Source organism: Myripristis murdjan, chromosome 16 (genome assembly GCF_902150065.1).
Source record: "Myripristis murdjan chromosome 16, fMyrMur1.1, whole genome shotgun sequence".
NCBI lineage: Eukaryota > Metazoa > Chordata > Actinopteri > Holocentriformes > Holocentridae > Myripristis > Myripristis murdjan.
This window is the reverse complement of record NC_043995.1, coordinates 12,780,345-12,807,773: the sequence shown is the minus strand read 5'-3', so window position 1 is coordinate 12,807,773 and position 27,429 is coordinate 12,780,345. Positions and strand designations below refer to the sequence as shown.

The following is a 27,429-nucleotide window of genomic DNA, read 5'->3' as shown; positions in this document are numbered from 1 at the left end:
CTTGCTGTCATTCCTTCTGCACCCTGATGAAGGCTTGTAGAGCTGAAACACATTGGTCTGCTGCCAAGTTTTTAAATCATACTTAGCTTTGTAATAATAAAGGCTTTTTAACATTTTTTCTATGGAACAGTATACTTTGGATGTTTTTAAGGTTTGCCGGTTGTACTCTCCACAGGATGTTTATTTAAAAAGGAGACAAACTTAAAACTATAGTTGATCTTACCCTCTCGAAAGAACACCTTACACTACATGTACTTGTAGAACCAAATAGCAAATAAATTGAAGCAAATATATATTATAACAGGAAATAATGTAATCTGCAGTCTTTGGGAAGGTAAAACAGAAATGTAATATATGTTAATATCAAGTGTAACAGTTCCTTAATTTTTGCCTTTTTGCAATTGTCACCTGCATTCTCACCTCTTTTTTGTCCTCCTCTGTATCTGTCCTCCATTGCCCAGGCTGCACCGGGGTCTGTCAGTGCGCCGGTATTCCAGCCTGTACGACCTCTACCAGCTGTGCGCTTCCAGGTTGAGAGGGTGAATTTTGAGCACTCGGTGCCCATGTATGCTCCAGAGCTGGTCAGCACAATCAGCAGTCTCAGCCAGCCCTCTGATAACCTGTTACACCACTGCTATGCACACTGCTACCTCAAGGTGAGAGGAAGATCATTTTCTGCTCTGTAGTGTAGATTCAGATTCAGAGGATGTCTCCTCACAGATGTGACCAGTTGTCCTTAGTGCAGACACAAAAGACATTCACAGCGCAACACACACAGCAAGTCTGATTGATTCCTATGCATTTAAGAGCAGTTTTCAGTGACTTTATTATTACCTTTATAAAATGATATTTTCCTGGCTAGTAGTTGTCATGAGTCTGTCAAAGCGTATACAGCAGCAAGCACCAATGTAGCTCTTATCTGGCTCATGGATGTCACTCACCAAATAAAGCTGATTCTACTGGCTCTTTTAAGCCCTGGACAGATAGGAGGCATCAGTGGATGCTCACATTTTGATGCACAGCATGTAAGGCCTGCTAGTTCACACTGCAGGTGGGGTGATTTGAAATGTCAATATAGGAAAACAAATAGAAGATCAGCTGGCCTTTTCTGCAATTCATGGATGTCTGACACTGTATTTTGCTGCTCTGTTCCCTGTGGTGATGCTCGGAAATTGCAGAGTTCTGAGTTGAAGCTTGGACATTTAATACTGCGTATTGCCTCCAGTTTGGCTGCAGCCACTGAGAGTAATAGGTGTATTTGTTGATGCTAGCATCTGGCTGTTTCTGTCTGTCCAGAGCTTTATGCTGCTATGGCATTCTCATGGAGTGTAAGACAAGCTGGAGAATAGTTTTTACTAGTAGCTTGCATCCCATCAAATTTAGAACATTTTTTTAAGATGACTGCCACAACTTCAGTTTAGGTCCCAAGAAAAATTGTTTTGGTCTCTTCCTGTATGGAAGGCAAAAAATAATTTAGCATCCCCTTGTAAGTGTCACTTATGTCAGTAGTTACTTGCATTGTCTTTATGACTTGAGTTTTTGTACTCGTACTTGTATATTGCATCAGTCCTTTACATATACACTGTTAAGTCACATATCAAAAAATACGGATGTGAAGCTATATCCTAATTGCTTATAGTCTGCCTTTGCTACAGCGATTGATTTTAGTCTGCATTGTATCTACAGTATCAGGTGAATGTTACATTTAGATAGATTGTGATGGGTTTTGTGTCTTCCTTTGTTTACCAACTTGTCCTAATTTTTGATCATCTCTTTATAGTTGTTAAGTAGATATTTGAATGCCTGGTGGAATTACATTCAGGGCTTTTAAAGAAGGCTTTAGCAAATGGTGTTAATCCAATGGTTAGGAAGTCTGGGTAACAGATCCTGGTGTGATCTGGGGTGGCCTGCTCTGCTGTGGTATGGCCTGCATATGTTTTTCTAAGGTAGGATGTTTGCCAGGCACACTGGCAACCCTTATCACTGGGTCACTGCAGGGTCAACGGTCAGCCAGACTATTGCCAAGGCCCACTCTCTCCAGTCAACCAATCAGCATCTGCATCCGTAAAGATACAAATTCTTTTTCTGGTTTTTGCCAGTGGGACCATGGCAGGGTGGAGGTCATTCTGGTTGCAATTCACCCCGTTCAGGAAGTGATCTGAAATGGGGATAAACTAAGGCTTATCTCAGTGTGTGTTTTATTGACATTGTCAGAGCTAAGTTGTCTGTGTTGAAAGTAATGGCCACCCACTTTCTTACTTGGTTGTAGTCAAGAACTGAATAGTGGTCCAGCCTGTTTGTCCAACAAATAGAGTACAGCGTTAATTCCTGTGGTGGTCTCCCATCAAGCAACTTATGTGTGAACATCTGTCCCGCAGGGTCCATCGTATCTGGCTCCTTTTCAAGTATGATAAATTTGAAAAAAAAAACCAAAAAAAACCCCCCCGACTTATTATAGTTAAAAATGTGGACCTTCAAATAACTGGTTGCTTCCAGTGTCTGAGAAGGAAACAGACCTTGAATTCCAAATGAGCTGCTGCAAAACAAGCGCTTACTGTAGAACACCAAGCTCTCTCGTTTAAAAGTGGTGTTTTATGTCTACATCTATATCTGACTGTTGTGCAGTGCAACTGGATATGCTACCGTACTGTTTAGAATTATAACCATAGGCCAGTTGTCTTATTATAAATTAATTATCTTTTTGGTCTCTCCCAATATTTTGTCTGCTCTGAGCCATCTGCACAGCCTAGTTCCTTAATAGGCCTTAACTTACAGTAATTGAATGAATCCTATTCTGTGCTTATAGCAGCTGTGTGTGGGACAGTTACTGTTGTCACAGCTGGCCCCAGCCATCATCCAGTACCTCCAATATTAAACAGGACTTCATCCACCATGTCCAGTATTAACCTATATAAACATAGAGGTTACAGTACAGTATGTGTCTAGCAGTGTGGCTACCAGGAGCTCGGATAATGAGAATATGATTAAGAGACATGTGGTCACTCAGAGACACCATGTTTGGATCAGCAAACCCATAAGCCTCTCCTTCTAGACCAGTATGGAAAAATACATTAATGTACTTACTCAAGTCTTTGCATCTGAGGGTAGCTGGATGGGTAGTTTCAAGGGAGCAATATGATTGGTCACAGAAGTGTTCCAACTTCTGTGAATTCCCAGAAAGGATGACTAGTGCTTTATTTGATGCTGTGTTCCAATTCTTCCAGTAACCAAGGGAGCTAGTTAGTGATCTTTCTGATGACTGATGGCTGTGTTTTTCTAACACTTGGTGACAAGTGTATGTATAGTAAACATGGCTTATAGGATATTGTACTCTTTCCCCTGTCTCTCCTCCTCAACCCTGTAAAAGCACAGATTTGAGCTGACGCAGTTCTGCTGCAGACAGATAGGGTCAAATCAGTTTAGAGGAGATGAAGACGAGGGAACCACACTGGCTATTCACTTCTGTGTTTTTTTTTCAGAAGCCACAGACTCAATGAGAGCTGACATGTTTTTTTCTCTCTGATTCCAAGATATTGCATGAGCTATAGAATACAGAATTCCCGTGTTTGCTCTGTCTGTCTGCTTCTCTCTCTCTCTGTCTTTTCCTTTTCTCCCTCCCTCCTCCCTGTGATTTCCACTTATTTCTGCCTCCCTTTCTGTCTTTTTCTCCAGGTGTTTGGATTCCAGGCAGGTTTAACATGCCAGGACAGTACAGGGAGTTTCCTGCCTCTCATCCCCATCATCCCTTCCTTCAGCACTGCGCTCTATGGCAAGCTGTTGCAGATGCCCGCCTACTGGTAAGCTGGCCGCACTTACTGTTAAATGGAAGGCAACTGAGTAGGCATGAAATGGGTTATTGTCCCCCTTTTGAACTAAAATGCTTAAAAGCACCTCATCATCATTAGAGTCATCATAGAGTAAGAGAAAAATAGAGGAAAAAGAACAATGTACACTCTTACGTCTCCCTTTGTTAAATATGAACAAATCATTAAAACATTACTGTAAATTTAAAGGCTAATGTACATTTACTTCCAGTTCAGTCAAAAATAGCATTTGTGACACCACTTCAGTTGATTTTGAAAGAATGTTTTTTTTCCATAATTTTGATAACTGCTTGAAAAACATTTTTCAAATGCAAATCCTTTTAAGATTTAAAAATGTTCCTCTGAATTGATTGGAATTCATTTGACTTAAATCCAATCCTGCAGCATATTAGTATTTGCAGTCTTACTGTATGTTTTCATAATGTGTCAGCGCTGTGATGACGTAACCCACTGATCAGCTCCTGAAAGTTTATTTATATTGTTCATACTTTTATGCCTGATTGACTCTTATGAAGCTTTAATCCCAACACAAAGGGGACAGTGTTTCAAAATATTATGCCTTTCAGTGTGTGTGTGTGTTTTTCCGAATCAACATCAAGTGCTGGCCCTGGCTAGCATCAAGCCTAGTTTGCAAGTTGTTTATGTTGATCACTCAAACAACCATGGTGGTTGGCTTGGCCTAGAACAAGTTGGCTGTGGTCCATATGCAGACATGGGAGTATGATTTAGGCTCAGCAACTCGTGTGTCATACTATGTCAGGAAACAGTCAGCGCCGTGGCCTAGACCACTGGGCTGTTGGCCTCAGACACAAAGAGTCATGTGGCTGATCTGGGACAGGACCCATCTGTAATGGACTGCCTGGATTGGGTGACATGTGTGCGTTCTTGTCTACATGTATGTAGGTGTGTATATATGTGCTTGTCTTCATTTATATATATGCATGTGTGGTGTTGTGGTGTTTGGCCTATGTCCTGTACTTTATGTGGAGCAGTGCAGTCTCTTGTGGGCAGGGCATCAGAAGAACGTTTTTAAAGTGATGGATGAGCTGGGTCTTCAGCGGTTGGGGTGGGGGGCAGAAAAAGAGAGTCATCGGGGAGCAAATGCAGCAATTTCTCAGATGGTTTGAAACAGAGAGGAAAATAAGACAACGATGTCAAAGGAGATGAAAAAACATATTGCCATATCCCTGTCCCTTTAGCAGACAGTAGGTGAGTCACTGGGAATGTCCACTAGTGGGGTGAAGAGAGGCTAGGAGAGGACAAGAGGAGAAGAAGAGCTAGGAGAGGAGAGGAATAAAGATCACAGAGTCAAAGAGTGGAGGTAGGATTAGATGAATGGGTGGGAGATAGATGCAAGAGGAAGGGTCAGATCTTAAAAAATCATGTCTCGAAATTTGTTGAATAAAGTTAAATATTGCCTTTGAGTCTTCAATATGGTTTCAGAGATTTTACAGATGCTTTTTGCTTTGCTTTTTGTTTTTTTCTCAACACAGTTTATAAAAGTCCCCATGACATGACCTCACATGACTTCTACTTCCTGTAAAACAGAGTATCTTACATGGTGACATCATCCTGCAGTCGTGACTATGAATAAAAAATTCAACCAGTAAAACCTTCACAAATCTTTAACATCCTCTCTCATTCACTTTATCACCTTATCCCTTCTAACAAACAGACTAACAGACATCCTGTTTCAACAGGAACTGCATAAAATCCATCTCATGGGGTCTTTAAAGCATATTTCTGGGGTGCATATGCTCTTAGATTTTATTTAAAATTGGTTTAAAACTGAATCTTAAAATGTTTTAAATTTTACCAACATACAACTGTATTCACCCTGGGAAGATAATCTTGTGAAGAAAAGAATTTAGAGAAGAGCAAGAGCCGGAGATGGAGATGGAATTATGACCAGTGGATAGGAAAGAAGGAACAAAAGAAAGAGAAACAGCAATTTGTGTTATGAAAGTGGTGAAGAGAGAAAATAGAATTATTGAAAGAGGAAGAGAGAGGACTCTGAGATGAAATAATGGATAAGAAGAGTATGGAGAAGGAGAATAGTGATAAAGGGGTGAGGAGAACAGGGGAATGGGTTTATATGAATAGGATGGATGGATGGACTGCATGGATGGGAAAGAAGTTTGGATTGCGTTAGGTAATGTATTTATTGGTCTTGAGAGAAGATAGAGGAAAAGAGCTTGGTAAATGATAAATGGGAAAGAAGATGGATGGAGAGGAAGAAGGAAAGGAGAAAAGAGGGACAGAAAAAACATGGCTTATTGCTTTCCTCACAGCACCTGCCCTGAGGCAGTGTTGAGATCCTGGGCACAGCTCTCCTTATTTTACTTGACTTATTTATTTTTATGTTGAAACTTGTCTCTGTGTTTCTGTATGACTATTAACTGGCTTTTTGTGGTTGTGGACCTTGTATGGGGGACATATACAGTATAGATATTTACCTGATGTTCTGTCTCATGTATATCCTGAGAACATTGGGACAATTTCCAAGAAACCTTGACTATTATGACAGTGAAATACGGAATCTTTCAATGTTTTAAATAAAAATATACAACACTGGAAAAGGAATTCTCTCCCAAGTTGCTAGCTGAGTGTGTCCTGTAGCCAACATCTATGAGACCTTTGATGCCGGAATACACACACACACACACACACACACACACACACACACACACACACAGACACCCGCCCTATGCCCTCTCCCTCACACCTTGCGGTCAATGTGCCTGTAAAGCACATATACTTGTGTGAGAGTGCTAGCTTGGGAATCGATTTCCCCCCATTAGTTTGGACTTAAACATGTCAAAGAGCTGCAGATGGTTTTGACTTTTTCTGACTTTTTCTCCAGGCTGCACACACTCTACTGTACCGAGGGTGACTGCCCACCTAGAGAACCGCAAAGCACAGACTACCTTATTCTGTGTGTGTGTATGTATGTGTGTGTGTGTGTGTGTGTGTGTGTGTGTGTGTGTGTGTGTGTGTGTGTGTGTATGTGTGTGGACAGAACCTGATTCCCTGTGCTCTCTCTGCTCCTAATAAGAGACTGCGAGCTGCTTGTTTGATCTCTGGGCCCCCCTTTTTTCTGCCCTGCCTCCCTTAAATAGTGGATTCAGATGTCAAACGGATGTTATTTTTCTTTCTGACAATCACTAGATGTTTCTCATCTCCAGAGAGCCTTCTAGATCAATGCCCTCCTGTGGCTTTTCTTTCAGCCAGCACCCAGCCCTAAAAAATAACACTGACAACCTCTCACAGAGTCTATTTGACATGTTAAGAGAGTGCCGTATTATTCTTTGTTTTAACTAGACCCTTTGATGCAGTACAGTAAGCAAACGTTAAGTACAACTATGCACCAGGAGGCCTTATCTTGGTGTTACTTGAAAAGGTGTTCATGTTGTGATCACATTGTGATCATACCTTACAGTTGGCTGACACAATGGCCAAGATACTTCCTTCTGCCCTTAATAGGATTATTTCTGCTTTGTCTCATTTTGCTCATTCCCCAGTTTAAATTTAGCTTGATGTTTCTGACACTTGGATGGGTTGGAAGCAAATTGAGTTGCTTATTTGCTTTTTGTAGCAGATAATGAGACTGTGTGTTATTGTTCGGAGTTGCAAGGTGTCAGCTTGTCATTTCAGGTTCAGGAGACTCATATTTGACCCTCTCCATCTGAACGGGTGGTATGGCTGTCTCTCCTCGTGACCTGCCCACAACCTCAGTCAAAATCAAAATAGCAGCCTGACAGTTCAAGAATGATGCTGAGCTGGTTTGACTGAGAGACGGTAACACTGTGAGCATCAGAGAGTGAGAGATAGAGAGAGAGAACAATTGGACAAAAATAGAAGGGGTGGTGATGGGGTATGGTAGAAAGTAAACATTAATAATTTGATTTCTGTTTCCTCTCGTCCTAATGTACTCCACATGTTGGTATGGATAAGGCTAGCTGTCACTGCCATGAAAGCCATGTTATTATTGCTCTGTAAGTAGCATTATGTTGAAGACACGAGAGATGTAGTGAAAGAGACAAGAAGGATGGAATTCAGCTCAAGTGTGGAGGCAAAAATAGAAACAGTGAGGGTTGGAAATGTGACAGTGATGTCTAAAGCCAGGAGCACACATAATGAATAAAATGTGTTACTTTCCGATAGAAGTTGATCTACTTCTAATGAGAAAAAACACTGCATTGCTTTGCAACAAAAGTGTTGTTTACATTGGATTTATTCTGCTCATGTATTGATAATGTATACCTAAAAGGCTACATTTAACATTTTTAACTAATAGTATTTCGTTTTCAAATTGATATCTACTCTCAACAAATGAGGCTATTTGAATGGTAACCATACTAGTGTTTCTCAGAATAAATAAAGTCATGAACTCTGTTCCTTACTACCGTGAAGATAATATTGCCACCTGCTTTGTCTCTGCCGGAACAACATCACCCTTTTACTGTTTTACATGGTTAAACTATCTTTTAGATTTCCTACAAAATTGGACCCTTTGGCCACAATGTAAATTGCAATGTAGAGGTCAGCAGAGGATGCCAGTCTTCTAATATTATCATTTGTTTACAGTTGTCATACTTTGCTTCAGATTGAACCTTTTAGTGATTAAATATTTAGCACCTAGCAATTAAAACCAGTGTGTTTTGCTTTTGCTTTTATTAGTCTGCTGTGTAGTTTTTATAGGGAAAACTTTTCCACAGTGCTGCAACCCAACTGTATCATAGATTAAATGTGATTACGATATTTGAGCGACAGACAGAGAGATGGACAGCTCCTCCCCTGGAGGTGAAAGCTGAGCCCAGAGTGACACTTCAGGTCATTGAAGCACCCAAGAGATGCACACCACCAGGTGGTAGTATTTAATTGGACGTTATTGATGTTTGTTTTGGGACTGTTCCTCAGTACTGATGTAATTGCAACTACTCCTCCCTCTGTCTCTCCAACATGTTGTGTTCTCTCTGTCTGATAGGAAGATTTTAACGCTGAGTGGAGCTATACAAGCTTTTTAAGTTCTGATGAAATATGGGAAATGAGAGCCAGGAGTACTCAGTGAAAAAAGATGGAGGGAGAGTGAAAGAGAGAGACGTAGAGAGGAAGACAGACAGAGTGGTCAAAGAAAAGGCCCTCTCTAGTTGCCTGTCAGTCTTCAGTAGCTTTGTTATGCAGATTCCTGGATCAGCTTTTCCATTACCAATATGGAAGGTAGCTGTAGATTTATCTGCCTCTGGCCTGTGTATTAGAACTGAATGATGACTGACAGAAGAGAACGGCAACTGGGAGTAGCGAAGATTGTGATGTCATATGTACAGACACACACACACACACACACACACACACACACACACACTTTTTTTCCCCTTTTCTCACTCTTACGTGTACACAGGCAAAAATTTGCTTGCATGCCCACACATACACGCAGCGCGCACACACACACACACACACATATCTCTGTGTAGGCGGCTCATACTAAAGCAGGCCTATATAGCTGCCAGGTGATCATGGGGGGATTTGGAGAGGCTCTGGGCGTCTATGAAGACCCGGCACCTCTCCTGATGAGTTGGCTCACAGTCCATGGCTCATATTCCCCTCAGTCTCACCACATAGGCCCTGGCTTCTCACTGTGGGCAACACGGGGATTTCATAAGAGAAAATACAGTGCCTTGACATTCTCTCCCTGCCAGCCTTGGCTCCCGCTGAGTGTTTGGTGATGTGTGCAAGACCTTGGATGTAACTAATTAGATGGAAATGTCTTCCTTTCCTCAGCTCTTAAGCCAAATAAAAATTTAAGAATGGATAATTGTTTGCAAAGCAGTTGACTCTGATGTTGTGATTTCTCATTGCATTTATTATTTTTTTTTTTAAGAAAGAAGACATCCTACAGTATAAGCTAGTTGTTGAAAAAAATATATTAAAAACACTACAACAGCTGCCTTCTGTACCAGCTTCCTGATGTGCAGTCAATCCAAAGTATGCTATTGGCTGCCGGGGTAGTTAGGTAGCAGTCTAGATGTGTCAGGGTTGCTGCTTCAATCTCCATTACCAACATTACCTCAGCAAGGGTGCCCGGTCCCAATTTTGGTGTTGCTGTAAGCTTACCAATGTTGTACTATTCTTTGTGGAAATAACCTCAGGGTTTTCCCCAGTGCTTTATAGGCCTGGCAGGCCGCCAGGCTTTTCTTGCCCCCCCCCCATGGCCAGGCTAAACTATTTATTTATTTTAAATAGTTTTTTTTTTTTTTTTTTTTATGCACCAGAAACAGTGATACCAAAGACGGTATATAGACCAAGTTGCACCGCTACGTGGAATATGGCGGGATTTGACATAATTTGAATGAAAAGCTGTTTCTGAGTGGAATATGAACGTATGTCTGGCAAAGGCAAAGAAGATTTCCAGACTACAGCAGCGCACTGACATAGATTGTGTAACAAAGCGAAGAGTTGCCACTCTGCTCTATTTTCACTGGCTAACAGCAGCACACTGGCTTAGCTTGTCTATTCAGAGAAGAGGTATCACTCTGGCTTATTTTTCAATCTATGTTATCACAGGTGTGTTTGATAAGTAATTTATATTTTTAAAACAATAATAATAATAATTAACACCCCCCCCCCATCACCACAGCTAATGTGTAACTTAAAGTGAATATTAGCTGTTGTTTAACAGAAAAATGACTCCCACTTGGTCACTGTCAGTTGATGAATGGGCTCAGCTAGATCACTGGCTGTTGTAAATTGAAGTGCAAACCTAGGTTATAGCAGAGCAGGTAAATACATTTTCTGCACTGTGAATGTTCTGTAAGAAGATTTATCATAGAGAGGCTGAAACTAAGAGTGAGCACATTTAATATTCTTTGAGGGCCCACACCTACATACTAGAATAGGACTTGTAAAAGTCTTCAAAGTTGTCTAGACTTGAGCGATGTGAGGGAGTAAATTGTGCACGCACAGTACCTCTTGGTCTCGCCTCTTGCTATAGGCTACCATTAACTAACCCAAGCAGGCGTTGGGTTAGCAAAAAGCCAAAATCCTGTGAAATGAACTTTCACTCCCAGTGAATTAGAGTGCAGCTGAGAGGCATCAGGCTGTACTTATCCCTAATGAAAGGCAGCGTATGGGGCCGCCAACTTCACAGGGACTCTGCACAGAGTCTCAATTGGCCTGCCTGTTAAACCTGTTATCCCAGATAAAATCGGTGCCTGCAAAAGAGAGGGGGAGGAAGGGAGGTGGCAGAAGGAAGGGGGGCTAGAAGTGCCACCTGCACTGATCTCTCTAAAACCTAACCTCGTACACACACACACACACACACACACTTAATGTTCCTCATGCAAGGCCACCTGACAGCAGCAGCATATGGGGGCAGGCCAAGGCCTGGGCCCACCAACCAACCAGCAAACCAGCAGCAGTTAGTTTGGCTCGTCGCATTGCAGGCCATAATTCAACCCCACACCAGCTTTTATGTGGCATTTGTAGCAGTCCCAATTCCTCGCTCAGCTATTGCTGAGGGGCTAATTTCTTAAGGTATGTTACATTACAGGTGCATGTTATGTAGCCACAAAAGGGTGACTAGTCTAGGGATTTTTCTGAATAGAAAAGAATGTTGGCTTTCCCTTGGTATCTGATTATTAGTCTCATACTTTTTCACTGAGAATGGTTAGTTCAGTTTTTCGCACAACCTAAATGATTTTCTATGTGAAGTGGAGAAATCCATTACCTGGTCTGTACTAGTAGTCTAGACCCTAGATTAGTTCATGTTGTGATTTATGAAAATTGCTTGAGGCACTGAGGCACGTGGGTTCTGGCGTGATTGTAATGCCTCATTACTCCTGTTCATAGTTTAGTCTTAGATAGCTGCTCCTGGTCTATGTCTCTAAGCATAACCAAGAACAGAAGGACAAATGCTCCCTGCGTCCTTCAGTAGCAAGCCCATAGCAATCCAAGATATAGCAACTGTTGGTTAGGAAATTAATAGCACTCACCAGTCAGAAAGGATGTCGACTGTGGCACCTCAGGTTGTCTGTTCTCATTGCCACTTTGCCATGTAATATCAGTGACAAGTTCCACCCTTAAAATCAATTTCAAAGGTAAAATTTGAATTGGGATTGGTGAGATTTGGATGGAAATGTCTGGTGGATGGAAATGTCTGTCTTGCCTTGAGCATACATCTATGTGACATATGAGAAGAGTCATGTGAATGAGGTCACCGTCAGCTACTGCATCAACAGTGCTGCCCCTTAACCAAACTTAGATTGCATTTGATTCCATAATATAGTAATCACTTGTATTACTCATCATCGGCTTAACTGAGAGTTTTGTTTAGGCGGGGTTAAAGTTACTGAAAGCTATTATGGTGAGGGATAATTCAATGACTCTAAATCAACTTGTGGTTGCTGTGGTCATGCTCAGCATTGACTTGTGGTTTGGGGGCCAGAGGAGCAGCGGAGAATTCATTTAGTCAAGCAAGGCGACACATGAACTAGACTCTGCCTGCCTCTTGGATAGAGGCGGGTATGTTCTTAGAAAGAAAAGAGAATTGTCTCATCATGAAACTGAAGCGATGTAGGGGCACATATTGCAACAAGTAGGCCATTTGTATTAACAGGTGTGTATTAAAAGGCTGGAATGGCATATGATGTAATATTGTTCCACTTTACACTCTGGAGCACAGGAGTGCAAAGGGTTGTGAGCTGCAAGGTACAACATCATATTTCGTGTGGCACAGTCTATAAAGGACTTTGGCCAACTTTGTGGTAAGGGTTTTTTTCTCATCTACATCTGGTGTCAGACAGTTTTATTTGGTTTTATGGCTGACGGAGATCAATGGATGTATTGAGGAGCCCCATGAGGAGGAAATGGCGTCAGTGAATGAGAAGCTTGCCCTCTCATTGATTGACATTTCTGTGCTGATGGAGGCTTCCATGCCTTTCTTTCAGCATTCATTCAGGCCGCGCTACAGAAACCTTAGTCATTCTCCTGTCGGAGCTATGTGCTTGCCCTCATGATTACAAGTGTCATTTGGTAGCTAAAATCAACATAGTTATTAAGTCTGCCCCAAAGTGCATGAATACATTATGTAGTCTGTAGTGTTTCCAAGAGACAGTATTCTAGTAATTCAAGAATATATAATAAGGTTTCTTTATCCTACGAGATTTATTTCGAAATTTAAGACGCAGACAAGATAGCAACTTCATGAGCAGCTATACATGTTTTTGATTGACCAAAGGGCAGTATTAGTCATCTGTGGAAATGAAGCTTTAGGGAGGGAAACAGTGGGAAATAGGGAAGGGTAGATGGATTATCAGCTCTATGTGGATTATCATCTACTGTGGTGTGCATTCCACTGTCCCCTCCACCCCACCATTCCCCTAGCACCCCTCCACTATTTTCCAAAAACAAAGCCACCCAATCTTTACTGGTTAAGGAAGAATTTATGCTCAGTAATTGGGGTAACTGTTGTATCACCACACTTTTTATTTAAATGTATTTAACCTTTATTTTACCAGGCCAACTAGGAAAAAACAACTTTATTTTAAACCTGATTAGTTGAGATGAAATTCTTAATGCAAGTGACAACCTGGTTAAAGGTCAACCGCCTTCAGAGGACCATGGATATGAAGTAAAATAAACAACAGGCACTGCCTTGTCAGATTGCCGTAAATGTTGTTTTGACAACCAAGCAGAGAAAAGTCTCCAGTAAAATCAAAAAAGTAGAGTTTATGGGAATTTAGGTTCATAGTCTCTGGACAGAGGTCTCGTTTCTTTTTGTGTCCTTATAAGGAACCGCATGTCCTCCACAGCTGGACATGTTGGACAGAGAAAGGAAGCTTCATGCTCATACACACACACACACACACACACGGTCATATGCGCGCGCACACACACACACACACACACACACAAACACACACATGCACAGGCCCCTTGATGTGTTTTCCTTTAACGCCTGATGAACCACGTCATTGCCATTTTCTCGCCTTGCGGTCTGCAGCTGTCTGCACAACTTGATTAAAACATTTCTTTTAGTAATCCCTGTGTAATGAAGCCCTCTCCTGAGAAAGGATCTCAGTGAATGTGTATGCATTTGTGTATGTGTGTCTCTGTGTGTGTGCATATGTGTTATGTTATGTTTTTGTCGGGGGTCCTCCAGATGGGAGGAGGGGGAGGACTCTCTCTCTCTCTCTCTCTCTCTCTCTCTCGCTCGCTCGCTCGCTCGCTCGCTCGCTCTCTCTCTCTCTCTCTCTCTCTCTCACTCTCTCTCTCTCTGTGTATGTGTGTGTCTGTGTGTTTGTGTGTATGTATGGAGTGTTTTTTCTTTAGGCTTTTCAGGACTGTTGATTGAAAAATACACACATGGCACACCTTTGACCATTGGGAACCATACAACTCTGAGGTCTGGCCACAGATAGAGCCTGTGCCAATCATCATCCTCAACTTAAACCCTAATTTATATCCCAAATCCAGGCCAGAGACACAAAGTTTCACTATGTTGTACAATGCACTCTATATTCCTGACCTTTTGCAGAACTAAGAGGCATTGTTTCCAACCATATGCTCTCCATTACATTGCCACTGTGAGATACCCAACATTTTAGCTGCCTTACAACCTACACTTTTGAGATGAGACGAAATGGAAATTATCGCCGCAGGGAAATTACATGGCAGCACCAGCAGAATCACAGTCAAGACTGCACATAAAGACAGCAAAACACAGGGTGTAGTGTTTAAATGGCAATAAATGTGATACAGTAAATAAAAATAAAATAGGATATATGGTGTCCCTGGCTTGCTACTAAAAATTTTACATATTCAAGGATGTTTGAAGTAATACAATTGACTTGGGTATCCAGTCCAATACAATGGTATATGTGCAGGGAGTGCAAGCTCTTTTGCACGCTTAAGTGTCCACACTCAAGCGTTTCAGAGATGGGGGTAATCTAGTGTAACCTAACCAAAATGTATTAAAAAAAAATCAAGAACTGCTGCAGCTGGTGACCTCCAGCACGGTGCTGTCTTGGCAACAAAGTTATTTCCTAGTGGTTGTGAGGATTGTCGAGATAATATGGATGCCACTGAAAACAGTTTTTTATCAGTGGCTCAGCTGCAGCCCAAGTTACGATCCTTGCAGAGCCAATGCCATACAACATGCAAATGAAACAGTTGGCTTCAAAGGAAAGCAACAAAAATTGCATAGAAAGAAGTAGTTAAAGGGAGGAGAGGGTAGAATAAGAATTTCCTTTTCACTTTGCAAGCTGAAGTTGATTTTTTTTTTACTGTAATTTTCAAAGCAGTAATTGATAATATTTCAATGCCAGCCATCTGTCTCAGTTTTCCATCCAAGTTTGCTGCCACCTCCCAAGTTAGCCAGTTAGGTGTAATTGTTCAGCACAGAGTGGTTTCAATGATTTATCACATGCATTTCTTTAAGTCATTTTTAAAGCTGTTTTTGAATGTTTTTATTGAGACACCGTAGTGGGTCTTTTGCAGTGAGATAAAAGAGGGGACTTGAGAGCAGCCCATAACTCACTGTGGTTATTTGGAGAGGGGTCAGCAACCTTGGCTTGGGGAGATGGGGATTTTTGCAATCCCTCAAATCAATCTGCACTAGCGAGAGAAAAAAAAAAACTGAATCTATGAACTACCAATCTTCCCTTCCCTCCAGTTTTAGCCCCGTTCCCTCCAAAGAAGCTCTAGAAATTGGAAAAGAATAGCGGTAGAGGATTTCATTGACTGTTTGACTTAGGTGATGTTTGTATTGGTTAATTAAGGTGTTGAGAGTGTGACAGTGAATGATTTGTAGAAACTTCCAGATAACTTATCATTGGTCCCAGGACGGTGGCTATCTGTTGTATCTATCAGACAAATATGTCAGGGGATAACGGATTACACTGGTGTTGGTGTGAACTTTGTAAATAGACGCAGATAAGTTAAAGTAAAGAGAAAGTAGCACATTGTGGAGGTAGTCAAAATTGATTTGAGTAACTTGCTGAGCTTTGTTTTTTTTTTTTTGTTTTCTTTTTTAAGTTGTTTGTAGTGTGTTGAATCAGGCCTCCATTATCTGTTTGATTTCCATTACCTTTTTTGCAGTTAACTGGTGGAAAATGTTCCAGTGCATGTGAAATTTCCCATCCAGCTCCCATTACAGACAAAATCCACCTGTGTCAGGGCTCAGTGTGTGTGTTTGTGGGTTTTTGTGAGTGTGTTTCTCCCCCTCTCCCCGTGATCCAATGATGGGCCAAACACCTTGTTGTACATCTCCCGTCCACCTCCTGGAGCCCATGGCTGTGCCTCACTGTGTGTCACTGTATTTTGGAAAGAGTGAAGGAATTGATTTTTGGTACTGTACAGGATATGAGTAATAACAAAAATGAACCTTCTGGAAACCGCTTGCAGGTTCCAAGGTTGTGATCTGGGACGCTGTGTAAACCATTAGGGCCAGCTGCTCTTGGTGATATTCTTTCAATCATGGCAAGGTGATGATTTTAAAAGAATGAGCTGCTGTTCTTTGGGCCACATGAGACTGCACAACTCAGGAATTGTTGTTTTCAGTACACTCTTCTCATATAGTGTCCTCTCTCACACCATCTGCTGCGATGCCAAATCACCCACACACACACACACACATGCCCAGACACAGCACATAGCAGAACATCTACGTACACAGTCACACAGTTGTACACACATGCACGCACACCCCATCCAACCTTTCTTTTTAATTAGGCCACATTTATTTTTGTCTGCAGAAGTACAAAGCAGTGACCTGCCAGTTCTGCTGTTCCCAAGTTTGAACTGGAAGTTTTCCAAATGTCTTTTTTTTTTTTTTTTTTTTTTTTTTTTTTAATGAGACTCTTGTTCAGCCGCTCTGTTAGGTATTATTTTACTCAGCAGAGTAACATACAGCCTTGAAATTTGTGGTCTTTCTCCTTCTCTCCTTGTCGCTCTCTTGTTTTTTCCTCATTCTTGTTCTGTTTGTCTATGTAGTTATCTTGTTCTTTTTTTCTGTAGATGATCGTTTCATTTCTCTTTTTTATTTTCTCTGTCTTGTTTTCTCCTCTCTTTTTAAGTTTTCTCTTCACTGCATCCTTTCACTATTGTAAATGTTCAGAGGGCTTTGCTTATACAAACATGCACACACATACACGCACACATACACACACACACACAAACACACACACACACACACGCACACACACTAGCTTGCACAGTAACTTCAGTTAGTTTTATAACCACTCCAAGGTTACAGGTTGTTGGAACTGCAGGTCCCTCAGTAGTTTCTGCTTCAATTTGTGCCTGAGCAGGTATATGCATTTGTGTATTTGCATGTTCCTATTCGTATGTGCAGTCTTGTGTTTTTATGTGTGTGTGTGTGTGTGTGTGTGTGTGTGTGTGTGTGGCCTCTCTAAACCAGCACCCACAGCCTGCTAGCTAGATCCCCAGCTGTATTTGTCTAAATATAGTCGTGACCACAGGCAGGCCAGACCAGGAAGCTGATTATCCTGAGAACCAGTGGCCCAAATGGATCTCACTAATATGATGTGAAAAGGGTATAGTTTGGTACAAATATCTAGGGCTACTAGAGGCTGTACAAACAGAGCTCCCACTAGTGTACTGTCTGCTTACTCATTCAATTCAATGTATCTGTGTACCTATACTTTTTGATAGATGCGTCTGAAACGTGTTTAAAGCTACACGGGTAAAGGGTAATTATAAACAGAAACATCTTGTGAAGGCCCTCTGTGTACTCTTACTCACCTTGAGACCAGGATTTATTTTTAATGACTAAAAATAATTTAGTGTCTCTGCTTTATGTCCAGATTTGAGCAGGCACACAGGGGAAGCAGGCCGGGCAAAGAGTGCCACAGCTGGTATAACATTCATGACTCTGACTCACACCCTCTGTACAACATCCTGTTCTGTATTGCCTGATTCTTACAGGGACACTGGACAGAAAGACTATGTGCCAGTCAGTCAGCCAGCCAGTAAGCCAACTGGCCTGTCCTGGCCCTGATCTAACTCTCTGTCAGTCAGTCACGGCACCAACAGGGGACAGGTCGGGAAATGAGGTCTAATGTTGTTGAAATACACCAGAGGAAAGCATATTTAACTGGTTGAAATTGAAACACCTAATTTTTCATAGCTCCTGACTAATTTTGATTTCCTTCTAACTTATTCCTTGTGGCCCCTGTGTTTTAATAAAAACGTTATTGACTTAAAGGACTACTGTGAGGTCAGAGACAGCCTCTTGAAAGGGGTGGTGAAGTTTAAGCCAAGGACTTGTTTCTTATATTATGAGTCAGGACTCAAAATGGATTATGGGCCTACTTCTGGTGGGTCCCCACATAATAAGAGTAGCAGTATGTTTTAATGAGTTCTGATCCCAAGGCGAGAGACTCAATTTCTAATTTGGATTGTGCACTGTGAAAGCTAAAAGATCATTCCAGTTTTTTCAATCTTTTATTCCATTTATTACACTACATACAAACGTTACATTATAACCAAACATTTTTTGAACATACCATACTCTTTTATTTATTCATTAATTTATTTTTTGAACAGGCTTTTCCTACCTTCTAGACAGTCATTTGTTTGCATTCATTGTATGATCAACCTGCAGAGAGTTAAGACTTGTAATCCATCATCCTGCCTAAATTTGTTTTTCCAAAGTAATTATATCATTGCAAATACTGAATTGAGGAGTCTGCATTTGTGTAATGTTAGGTAAGGAAATCAAAGCATGTGCATTTAGCTACTTTTTTTTTTTTTTTTTTTTTTAAATGTTAGTTTAGCTCCTAAACAGGAAAGTCATGTTTCTGACTTGTAAATCACAGAGGTTGGAGGTTCCCAGCAGCACATGAACATACCAGTAGGTCTGCAGGCTTTTCAGGTCAACACGCAGGACAATAAAGTAACTGACGAACATAAATTAAGTCAGGACACTGTAATGGATTACCTATCTAAAGCAAATTTCACCTCTATCAAAGTTTATTTTTTTATTATTTTTTTTTTTTACTGTAACAAAATAAATAGAAACAGATAGCTACCTGGGAGGTAGGAAAATGCATTTAAACGTCAAAACTAGGATGGTGTGCTTGGAAAATGTTTGGTAATGTAAAGCATGTGTGTAGTGTAGGAAATGGGTTAAAATATTCAAAATTCAATTGGAATGGCCCTTTATTTGTTACAGACATATGTGTATTACGTAGTAATGCTTTTGTCCTTTGTTGTCTTAAGTTTCATATGCAATAACCATCTCACTACCAGTACATTATATTTACAATGCAGCCATTTGTTAATGCCATTGATGGTGAAGCTATTATTACTACTATATTTACCTTGTGATTAAAGAGGGAAACTATCTTTTTGGACTCTTTTATTCCTTTCAAGACCCTTGGAGAGAGTGAAAGATCTGCCTGCCAGAAAGCTGTTTACCATGTTGCAGTAAGAAACACTCACTGTGCCAGCTACTTAATGAAATCCGATGAGTGCCTGGCTGTCCTCACATCCAGCATTCCCCAAACACCCTAATGAGAGTTTCTGCTTCTCATTTAGCGCCAAGCTCCAAGTTGTTGTTCGCAATGAATTGGGCATAATATAATAAAAACAGGTGCATAATTAAAGTTTTAGACGACCACATGCACATGACAGCTCTCCTGAAATGCCATAAACACTCGAATAAGCCAACAAACTTTCATCCCTTGCCAGTCCTCTCATTGAAGTGGCTTTACAGGCACATTTGCTCTGCATGTGGGGACACTGTTGTTGCTGGGTCCCCTTCACTTGTTTCTTTTGTTCAGCAGTCATAGTTAGCTATGTGTAGACACACACACACAGGCATTATACACATTTGCAGACACAAACACATAAGAATGGGTTTGATTGATGCCTTGCTGTATTGCATGCAGCAGTAGTGATTTTTAATCGTAGAGAAGCATGACATGCCATGGTTGGTGATGGTGCCAAATGCACCACATGTTGCCAGGGAATGTAAAATGTATATGGTGCGCTGTCAAGGTAAACTCATTGACCCTGTCAGGTTTTGGAGTTTCCCTCTCTCCATCTCTCAATGTGTTTTTCTCTCTACTCTTACCTCTCTTTTATCCACTTATCCTCCCTTTCTTTCTCTCTCTGCCTCACGCTCTTTTCCTCGTAGTACTTCCCCTTGAGACAGCAGGCGGTTAAGCGCTCTCGGCCTGCCTGTGTGCAGCTAACAGCTCATGTCACCCTGCCGAACCACCCAGGAGCAGAAGAAAGGGAAAGATAAAGAGACACAGAGAGGGAGAGGGAGGGAAGCAGGGGAGTTAAACGATTGCAGAGCTGCTGAGTGGAGGGAGAGACCCCGTGACATATCCCACACTCTGAACTGGGACCAGACCAGAATGGATGTGTGATTAAATGAACTATGATGCTCGTTCCTGACGCGCCGCAGCCATCGCAGGAATTAGTCATGGTTCTATTTTCACCGAGAGCACCGCTCAAAAGACAGCGCCTCTGTGCTTCCATTACGATATGCGTTCAAGCAGTAACACACACACATACACACAAAGTAGATGTGTATCTAGGCAGGGGGCACTGCCAGTCCTCAAAATCCCGGCCCAAGAATCTCTCAGAACAGAAGAGAGGGAAACAGAAGAGTGGAACCAAAGAGGCTTGTTTTGCAATGTTTAGTTCAGGCTCCCTGGGTGTTTTTCCAGGGAACAGAAGTTCCTGGGGACACAGAGGGAGGGAGAAGAAAGGAGAAAGTGGAGAAGAAGCAAAGGATGGACATCAGTAGTCATGAGGAGGACAAGTACTCCATCACTCTCTGGGCTTAGGTTCAGGTTCTAGCCCTGGTATTTGTGTGCGTGAATATTTACATGCTTCAGTTAGTTGGCCTGACTCTGTGTGTGTGTGTGTGTGTGTGTGTGTGTGTGTGTGTGTGTGTGTGTGTGTGTGTGTGTGTTGGGGAATCCCTCCTCCTGTTGTGGCTGATGTCATGGATGGGATCTTCTGAACTGTCAAGCCATGATTTCACAACCTGGATATCACCACACTTCAAGACCTTATTTTGGGATTTGATGTGTGTATGTGTGTGTGTGCAGCTGAGTTGGTGAGGCAAGGTAGAGGTCCAGAAAGCAAAAGAATGCGTTTCTTACAGGGAGAGTGTGTTTTGCTATATGTGTGAGTGATTGGAGAGGGAAGGGGGGAAGTGAAGCGAACACAAGAAAGAATGAGCTATAGAAGACATTCAAAGTCTGTATGTGTGTGAGTGAGACTGTTTGTGTGTGTGTGTGTGTGTGTGTGTGTGTGTGTGTGTGTCTCTGTGTTTGTCAGATGATAAATGAGAGCATGGTCCACTGAGGCTCTGATGGACAGGGGCCTGGAGGACTCTGTCCGACTGTGCTGTTACCTCATCCCCCAAGTGCTCAACTCATCAGCCCATCATACACATAAAACGCATGCACACATACAGACTCTCTCTCCCTGCACACATGCACAGAGACATACACACACTTGGAGACAGATGAAATGTTAAATGCGTAGAGATTCTTTTCAGGGTCAGATTTCTGGGCTGTACATCTCTTCACATAAATCATCATCACAGTTTTGACTGAGGCGAGAGAGGGGTCGGCAGCAGAGAAGCAAACTACAACAACCTGCCAAGTAACTAAGGAAAGCTTGGCCTGCACTTGGTACTTCTTCAGTTCGCTGTTGGAATGTAGTTCTACCTATTTGGCCCCCTGTGCTATCAATGAGCTGTTTTATATTGTGCTGTGATAATGATGGATTCGTGGAAGTTCTGAACCATTTGTTTCCACCGGTGTCCATTTCATTCAGTGCTGTCTCTGCATGTGTGTGTGTGTGTGTGTGTGTGTGTGTGTGTGTGTGTGTGGATGCAATTCTTCCATTTATTACTCCTGATTTATCCTTGTCTTTCTCTTTTTTACCCATCTGGGTATTCTGACTTATACTATTCATGAGCTAACCCTGTTTTTCTCCTTCTCTTCTTCCTTTCCTTTCTCTGGCAGGACCAAGAGGTCTTTGGTGCCCACCTTTGAGTGTATCTTTGAGCTTCCCCACTTCACGGTGCAGGCCACGCGGGCCCAGACACTGCTGCTTCAGGCGATCTGCCAGAGCTGGACCCACAGTGTGGTGAATGGAGCTCCACCGACACTCAGTGAGGGCCTGCTCAATGAAGTCTACAGAGCTTCAGGTAAACAACACACTGTACAACAGATCCCCTTATAGATTTATCTAGGAAAACCTGGCTGACCATGCTTCTTCCCAGCTATGCGCTAACTCAATAAATGTCCAGTACAATGTCTTTCACTGTTTGCAACTGAGCAGCTCCACTGGTGCAGTCAGGGGTTAAGTGCCTAACTTAATCACATCTTGATACTTGTTCCTGATGGAAGGGAGAGCATTACTCATTCATTATCCTCACTGATGTCTTCTAAGGTTTTCAGGTCACAAACCCACTTCTCTAACCCCTAGGCTGCCATCACCCCCAAAATCCCTTTTTTCTTTCTCTTTAAATGAGACGCAGAAAATAGGAAGAGCAAAGTAATTGGCCTATGAACCAATCAGTGTTTATATCATTACTCAAATATAGTTGAGTTTATTTCTTGCTGTTACTTATTTCTAATTTCAGAAGTACTTTGTCATCACTTTACTTATTGCTTTGCTAACTCATAGCAGGCCTGTATCACCTGAAAATTAGAGACAACTATAAGAAAACAGACAAGTATGAAAAAAAAAAAAAATTAAAATCTGCTTAAAGCAACATCAATTTGATATATTTGTCAAACTGAAATAGTAATTTGTGACGCTTTTAACGGGAAACAACTAAAGTTTTATTGTAATTTGATACTCAGTAATTACTACCCACTTTGTTATAAACCATCCTTCAGCGCTCAAGCCCACTTTGGAAGTCATAATGCAAGTGTGGTTTGAGCTGTGTGTGAGGTACAATGGTGTGTGTGTGTGTGTGTGTGTGTGTGTGTGTGTGTGTGTGTGTGTGTGTGTGTGTGTGTGTGTGTGTGTGTGTGTGGTGTGTGTGTGTGTGTGTGTGTGTGTCGGTGTGGAGTCCGACCCCTGACCTCTCTCTGTTCCCACTGACACCCTGCTGTTTGGTTGTGTATTGGATTTCCTGTCGACAGACGAGTGACAAGTTGTGGGAAGAGAAGGAGATCAGGGGTATCATAGTGTAGTATGTTAAACATGGCACTTGGCTTGTTTCCTTGTGTGTGCATTTGTTCATAATTACTCTACATGGCATTAGGCTCTTTCTGGGTGTTCACAATCACAGAAAAATTACTACGCTGAAATTCGCTCTGAATTGCTTGAGATTTAAGGCATTCTTAAGACCGTCATTCTGTGCAACGTTTCAAACAGGTTTTTCTCAAGCAACAAGCTGAATCACATAGCTCATCTGTTCTCTCTTAGACTCTTCTATTAGATGTTATTGCAGACATCATGGTTGTTTTATTAAAACTTCTTTTTTTTTGTATAAAGTACATTTAATGTCCTTTGTTTGTTTAGTTCTCTATAAAATAAAGCATGTTCCTCAGTACCAGTAAACTGTCAAGGGAGATATATGGAACTGGCTAGAGCTTAAAGTGAATTGACTCTGTTATGAGGAGTTTTACAGTTATTTCTCATGGCTCAGCATGTCATGTGCCAGAGTGGTGTTCACACAAAACAAGTCAACCTGATAGCAGCCAGTGAGCTAGTGGGGGCGAATTGGCTGCAGAACCCATACCAGGGGCGAGGGCTGATATCCAGAACGTTGGGTCCCCATATATGCACATGTGGACTTTAACATGCACACAATCACACACTTGCCATGGACCTGTAGCTGAGGGTAAATTAACTTTAAAACTGTTTTACGCTTCATGTCACCTAGGATGCCTTAATGGTCAAATAATAAATTTTGTCCCTTGTTAAAGAAGGGGAGGGGAGGCTGAATTGAATAAAACAGTAGCGTTTCTCATGACGGTAGCATCTGGACAGTCCTCTGGAGGGCCAGGGATTTTCCAACTCATTAGGATCATGTTGTTGGGTATGCCGTCAACATTCTCCCCTAGCCAAGCCAGCCCAGCTACCTTTTTCACTGTTGTGTAGCCGCCAAAATTTATGAAACTGGTCTCCCGTCGAGTGAAGTCAAATATTCCTCTCCCCTCGCTCTGCCTTTCTGCTCTTGGAACGGGGCTTGAATAGCAACATGGAGAAACATTTGCACATCTGGTCCCTGTGCTGGCAGGTTAGAAAAAGAGCAGTGGGGGAAAGAGTTGGGGTTTAGAAGGCTAGAGAGTGAAGGGGAAGAGGTGATGTGTTGTGTAAGTATATGTTTAGCGGGGAAAAAACTCAGCAAACGTTCCTAAGATATAACCAAGAGTGTCTAGTGCTGTATCTGCTTTTGAAATTGCGGTGACACTTATAAGCCTTTAGGAAGATGTTAGCTGTCCCAGTCCCTATCAATCTATGGTGTGACAACTTAAGTGTGGAAGAGAACCGGAAAAAGAAGAGGCAAGAAGAGAGTAGAAGGAGAGGGAAGGAGACTGAAATGCTGTGAACTGTGTTTTCTGTTGTGGACCTCTGCCTGCACACCCAATGTAACCTTGCTTAATAGTTTTGGTTCCTGTGGCCACTGTGGTTGTGTCCACACAGTAACGTCATGATGGGACCTGGCCTGCTGTTTTCAGCTGGCGACTTGCCTTCCCACTTACTTCTAGCAGTGCTGCACACCCCTCCACTCCTCCAGTATCTTCTTCTCATTTGCCTTCTTCTCCTCTCTTTTACTTCCTTCTTCTCTCCTCATTTTACCTACCCTACCCATTGCCTCTCCTCTCCTCTCTTCTCCTCTCCTCCCATGCTCCTGACTCTACTGGGTCCTCCCCTTAACTAAAACCCAGGGAGCCAGCCAACAAGCCCTTACTGTAGTAACTCCTGATGAAAAGCCTACTAAAGTCAGTGCTCTTTATTTTACAGTCTTTAAAGCCATTGAATGTTAAATGTGGGGACTATATTGGAGTAAATGTTTAACTGCTAACATGGAGCCACTTTTCTGGCCCTCTGTGCAGTAAAAGTGTTTGCCATCTTTGCAGTGGCTATGTTGTTTCCCTTAGTGTGACTTACTGGCTCACTGGCTGCAACTGTTTCTGGTAATAGCTGTGGGTCTGGGAGAACATTCAGAGCATTCAGATCTGGATCCAGCAATGAGTTCTGCATTGGTTCCTGTGTCACCAACCAATACCAAAATCAGGCCTTTGCCAGGATGGAGCTGACACACACTGAGGCCAACCATTCAACCTGGCAAACAAAAGCTGTTCACTTTGAACGTGTGCTTTTTTTCATTCCTTCAGTCATTCCTCTCTCCTCTCTGTGCGTTTGATGTTCAGAGGTTTTTCAATAGTGGAAGGTGTTTCATATCGAGGCCTAGCTGATAACACCAGATGGTCAGTGTCCTCTGCGGGGGAGCCATTTGGGTACGAGATTTCATTCTCTCTCCAAAGGAAATTCCACAATTCAGCAGGAGGGGGGCTCTCTACAAAGCTTCAGTTTTAATCTCAAGGTACTGACAGACTGTTAAATGTTTTTCAAAATAAAAAAAAAAAAAAAACATATCTGGAAGGCTTCTCCCTCTGTTTTCGTTGGTCAGTTTGGATAAAAGCAACATTGAGAGACTTAAAGTCATTGCAGCTGCCTGAAACACAGCAGTTAGGCCTTGTAAGACCTTGAATTACTGTGCTGCTCAGTGGCTGCTACAACAAAAACCCAGTGGCGGAAAAGATGTTGCCTGTGTTTGCTGTGCAAGCCCGGAGAAGATTGAGTCAAATCAGAAAACAAACCGTAAAATCTCATTTTCCCTTGAGATTGAGACGTTGTCAGTCACTGCCTGTTGCATGATGGTTTGGTTTGTCACACAACTGTCTGCAGCCTTGCACTGATTTCCAGCTCTGCTGTATTTGGCGGACTTGGAAATGAGCAGACTTTTCTGTGGTGACACATTATTCAGAGGCTCTGCTTCCTCCCCCCAGAGGAGCTCACACTAGTGTTCTTTTTATTGATGAGTTCTGCAGAAAACAGTGTCAGTGTTGTACCTTATGTGTCTGGTTATCTAGTGAAAATGGAGAGATGGTCTGTAGTGAGGGGTGTGTGTGTGTGTGTGTGTGTGTGTGTGTGTGTCTGCCTGGACTGTAGCCATGTCAGCTGCCCAGCGAGGGTTACAACAGCTCTGCATAACTCTTTGTGTAGCTCTGCCCTGCTGCATTCCCTCATTTACCCTGCATACTACTCTTATTTTATCCCTAACATAGCCTGCTCTGTTCTTGTCTTTTCTGCTATTTCTTTCCATACTGCCTTTTCATCTCTTATCGTTTCATTTTAATGGTGCCTTTTATGTCCTCTATTTGTTTTCTCTCCCCTCATCTTTCCCCAGTCCTACCTGTTCAAGCTGGGGCTATGAGGTATTGAGTATGAAAGCAATATGATAAGGTTGCAAGCCTTACTTAGAGGGCAAGTCTGTGAGATATGTTGATTTCTTTGTAAATATGTCTTCTTTTTGCTGTTTTTTTTTTCTTTCCTAATCAATCCTTTGAAGCACAAGTATTTGTGTGTGTACTACAATAGAGCAGACACATGATTAATCGTTTCTACAACAAATCATATCAAGTCAAGTCAAGTCAAGTATAATTTATTTGTCCCAACTTGGGCAATTTGGTTGCAGACAGGTATAAAAAAGACATAAAGGACAACATGTTTCACACACATACATTCCACAGATCACAGTCTCACTGAATATATAGAAAAACAGTAGTGCAACAAGAGGCCATCTCAGGTAAAAGTGTCAACCACATAATCTCCGACAACAACAAAACAACATCTTCATCATCGTCATTATCAAACTCAGTCTCAGATCTAAGGCTGCCTGATGATTTAACTAAAATGTTCATATGAACCAAAGTGATTATGACCAATAATTATAAACTTAAATGCAGCCAGCTCATGTTTCTTTCATGGATGCACATTAGGTCATGGATTGTTGGGGTGATTAGAGACAATAGGCCAAGTGTGAGCTCGCCTGGCCTCTTGAAACCTCTGATCTTTGAGAGATAGGCTTCAGCTGTGTTGGTCCAAGAGGAGCACTTGGGGGTTCACCAGGGGCTTTGTAACCCAAACATTTCCTCTCCTCTTTTTTTCTCTGTCTTCCTCATCTATGCCACTTCTGTCTCTGTATGTTGTTCTTTTCTTCCTCACCTTCCTTCATCTGTTCTCCAATCATGTATTTCTCTCTCTCCTCTCCTACTGTCATCATCATATGTCCCCCTGCCTTGCATTTTGTCTGTGTTTCTTCCTCCAGGATACTTTGGTGGTTGGCAGTAGCCACCATAGTAGCAGTAGCAGTAGTAATAGTAGTAGAAAGAAGGCAGTAATTCCTGCCTACTGCTGTTTCTAGCCACTGCTAACCTCAGATCCAGCGACATGCTGACCACAGTGACCTCCCACACACTGCCAGAGTTGGCATGCCATTGTGTTTGTGTGTCTGGCCATATGAGTATGTGTGTGCCTGATTATACTGCAGGGAATATGCAGTCTCTTTTCGGGATGTTCAAACATC

The 27,429-nt window shown here is 42.0% G+C and overlaps 1 protein-coding gene across 3 annotated transcripts in view; it reads left to right on the top strand.

Moving 5' to 3' along the window:
- Positions 1 to 27,429, top strand: part of vps13b (vacuolar protein sorting 13 homolog B) — a 379,425-nt gene that overhangs the window by 61,392 nt on the left and 290,604 nt on the right. For all 3 annotated transcript variants that reach the window (XM_030071613.1, XM_030071615.1, XM_030071614.1), the window contains 3 exons: positions 462 to 656; positions 3,673 to 3,797; positions 21,839 to 22,023. In XM_030071613.1, the coding sequence (XP_029927473.1) occupies positions 462 to 656; positions 3,673 to 3,797; positions 21,839 to 22,023 (505 nt within the window). The remainder of the gene's footprint in view (positions 1 to 461; positions 657 to 3,672; positions 3,798 to 21,838; positions 22,024 to 27,429) is intronic.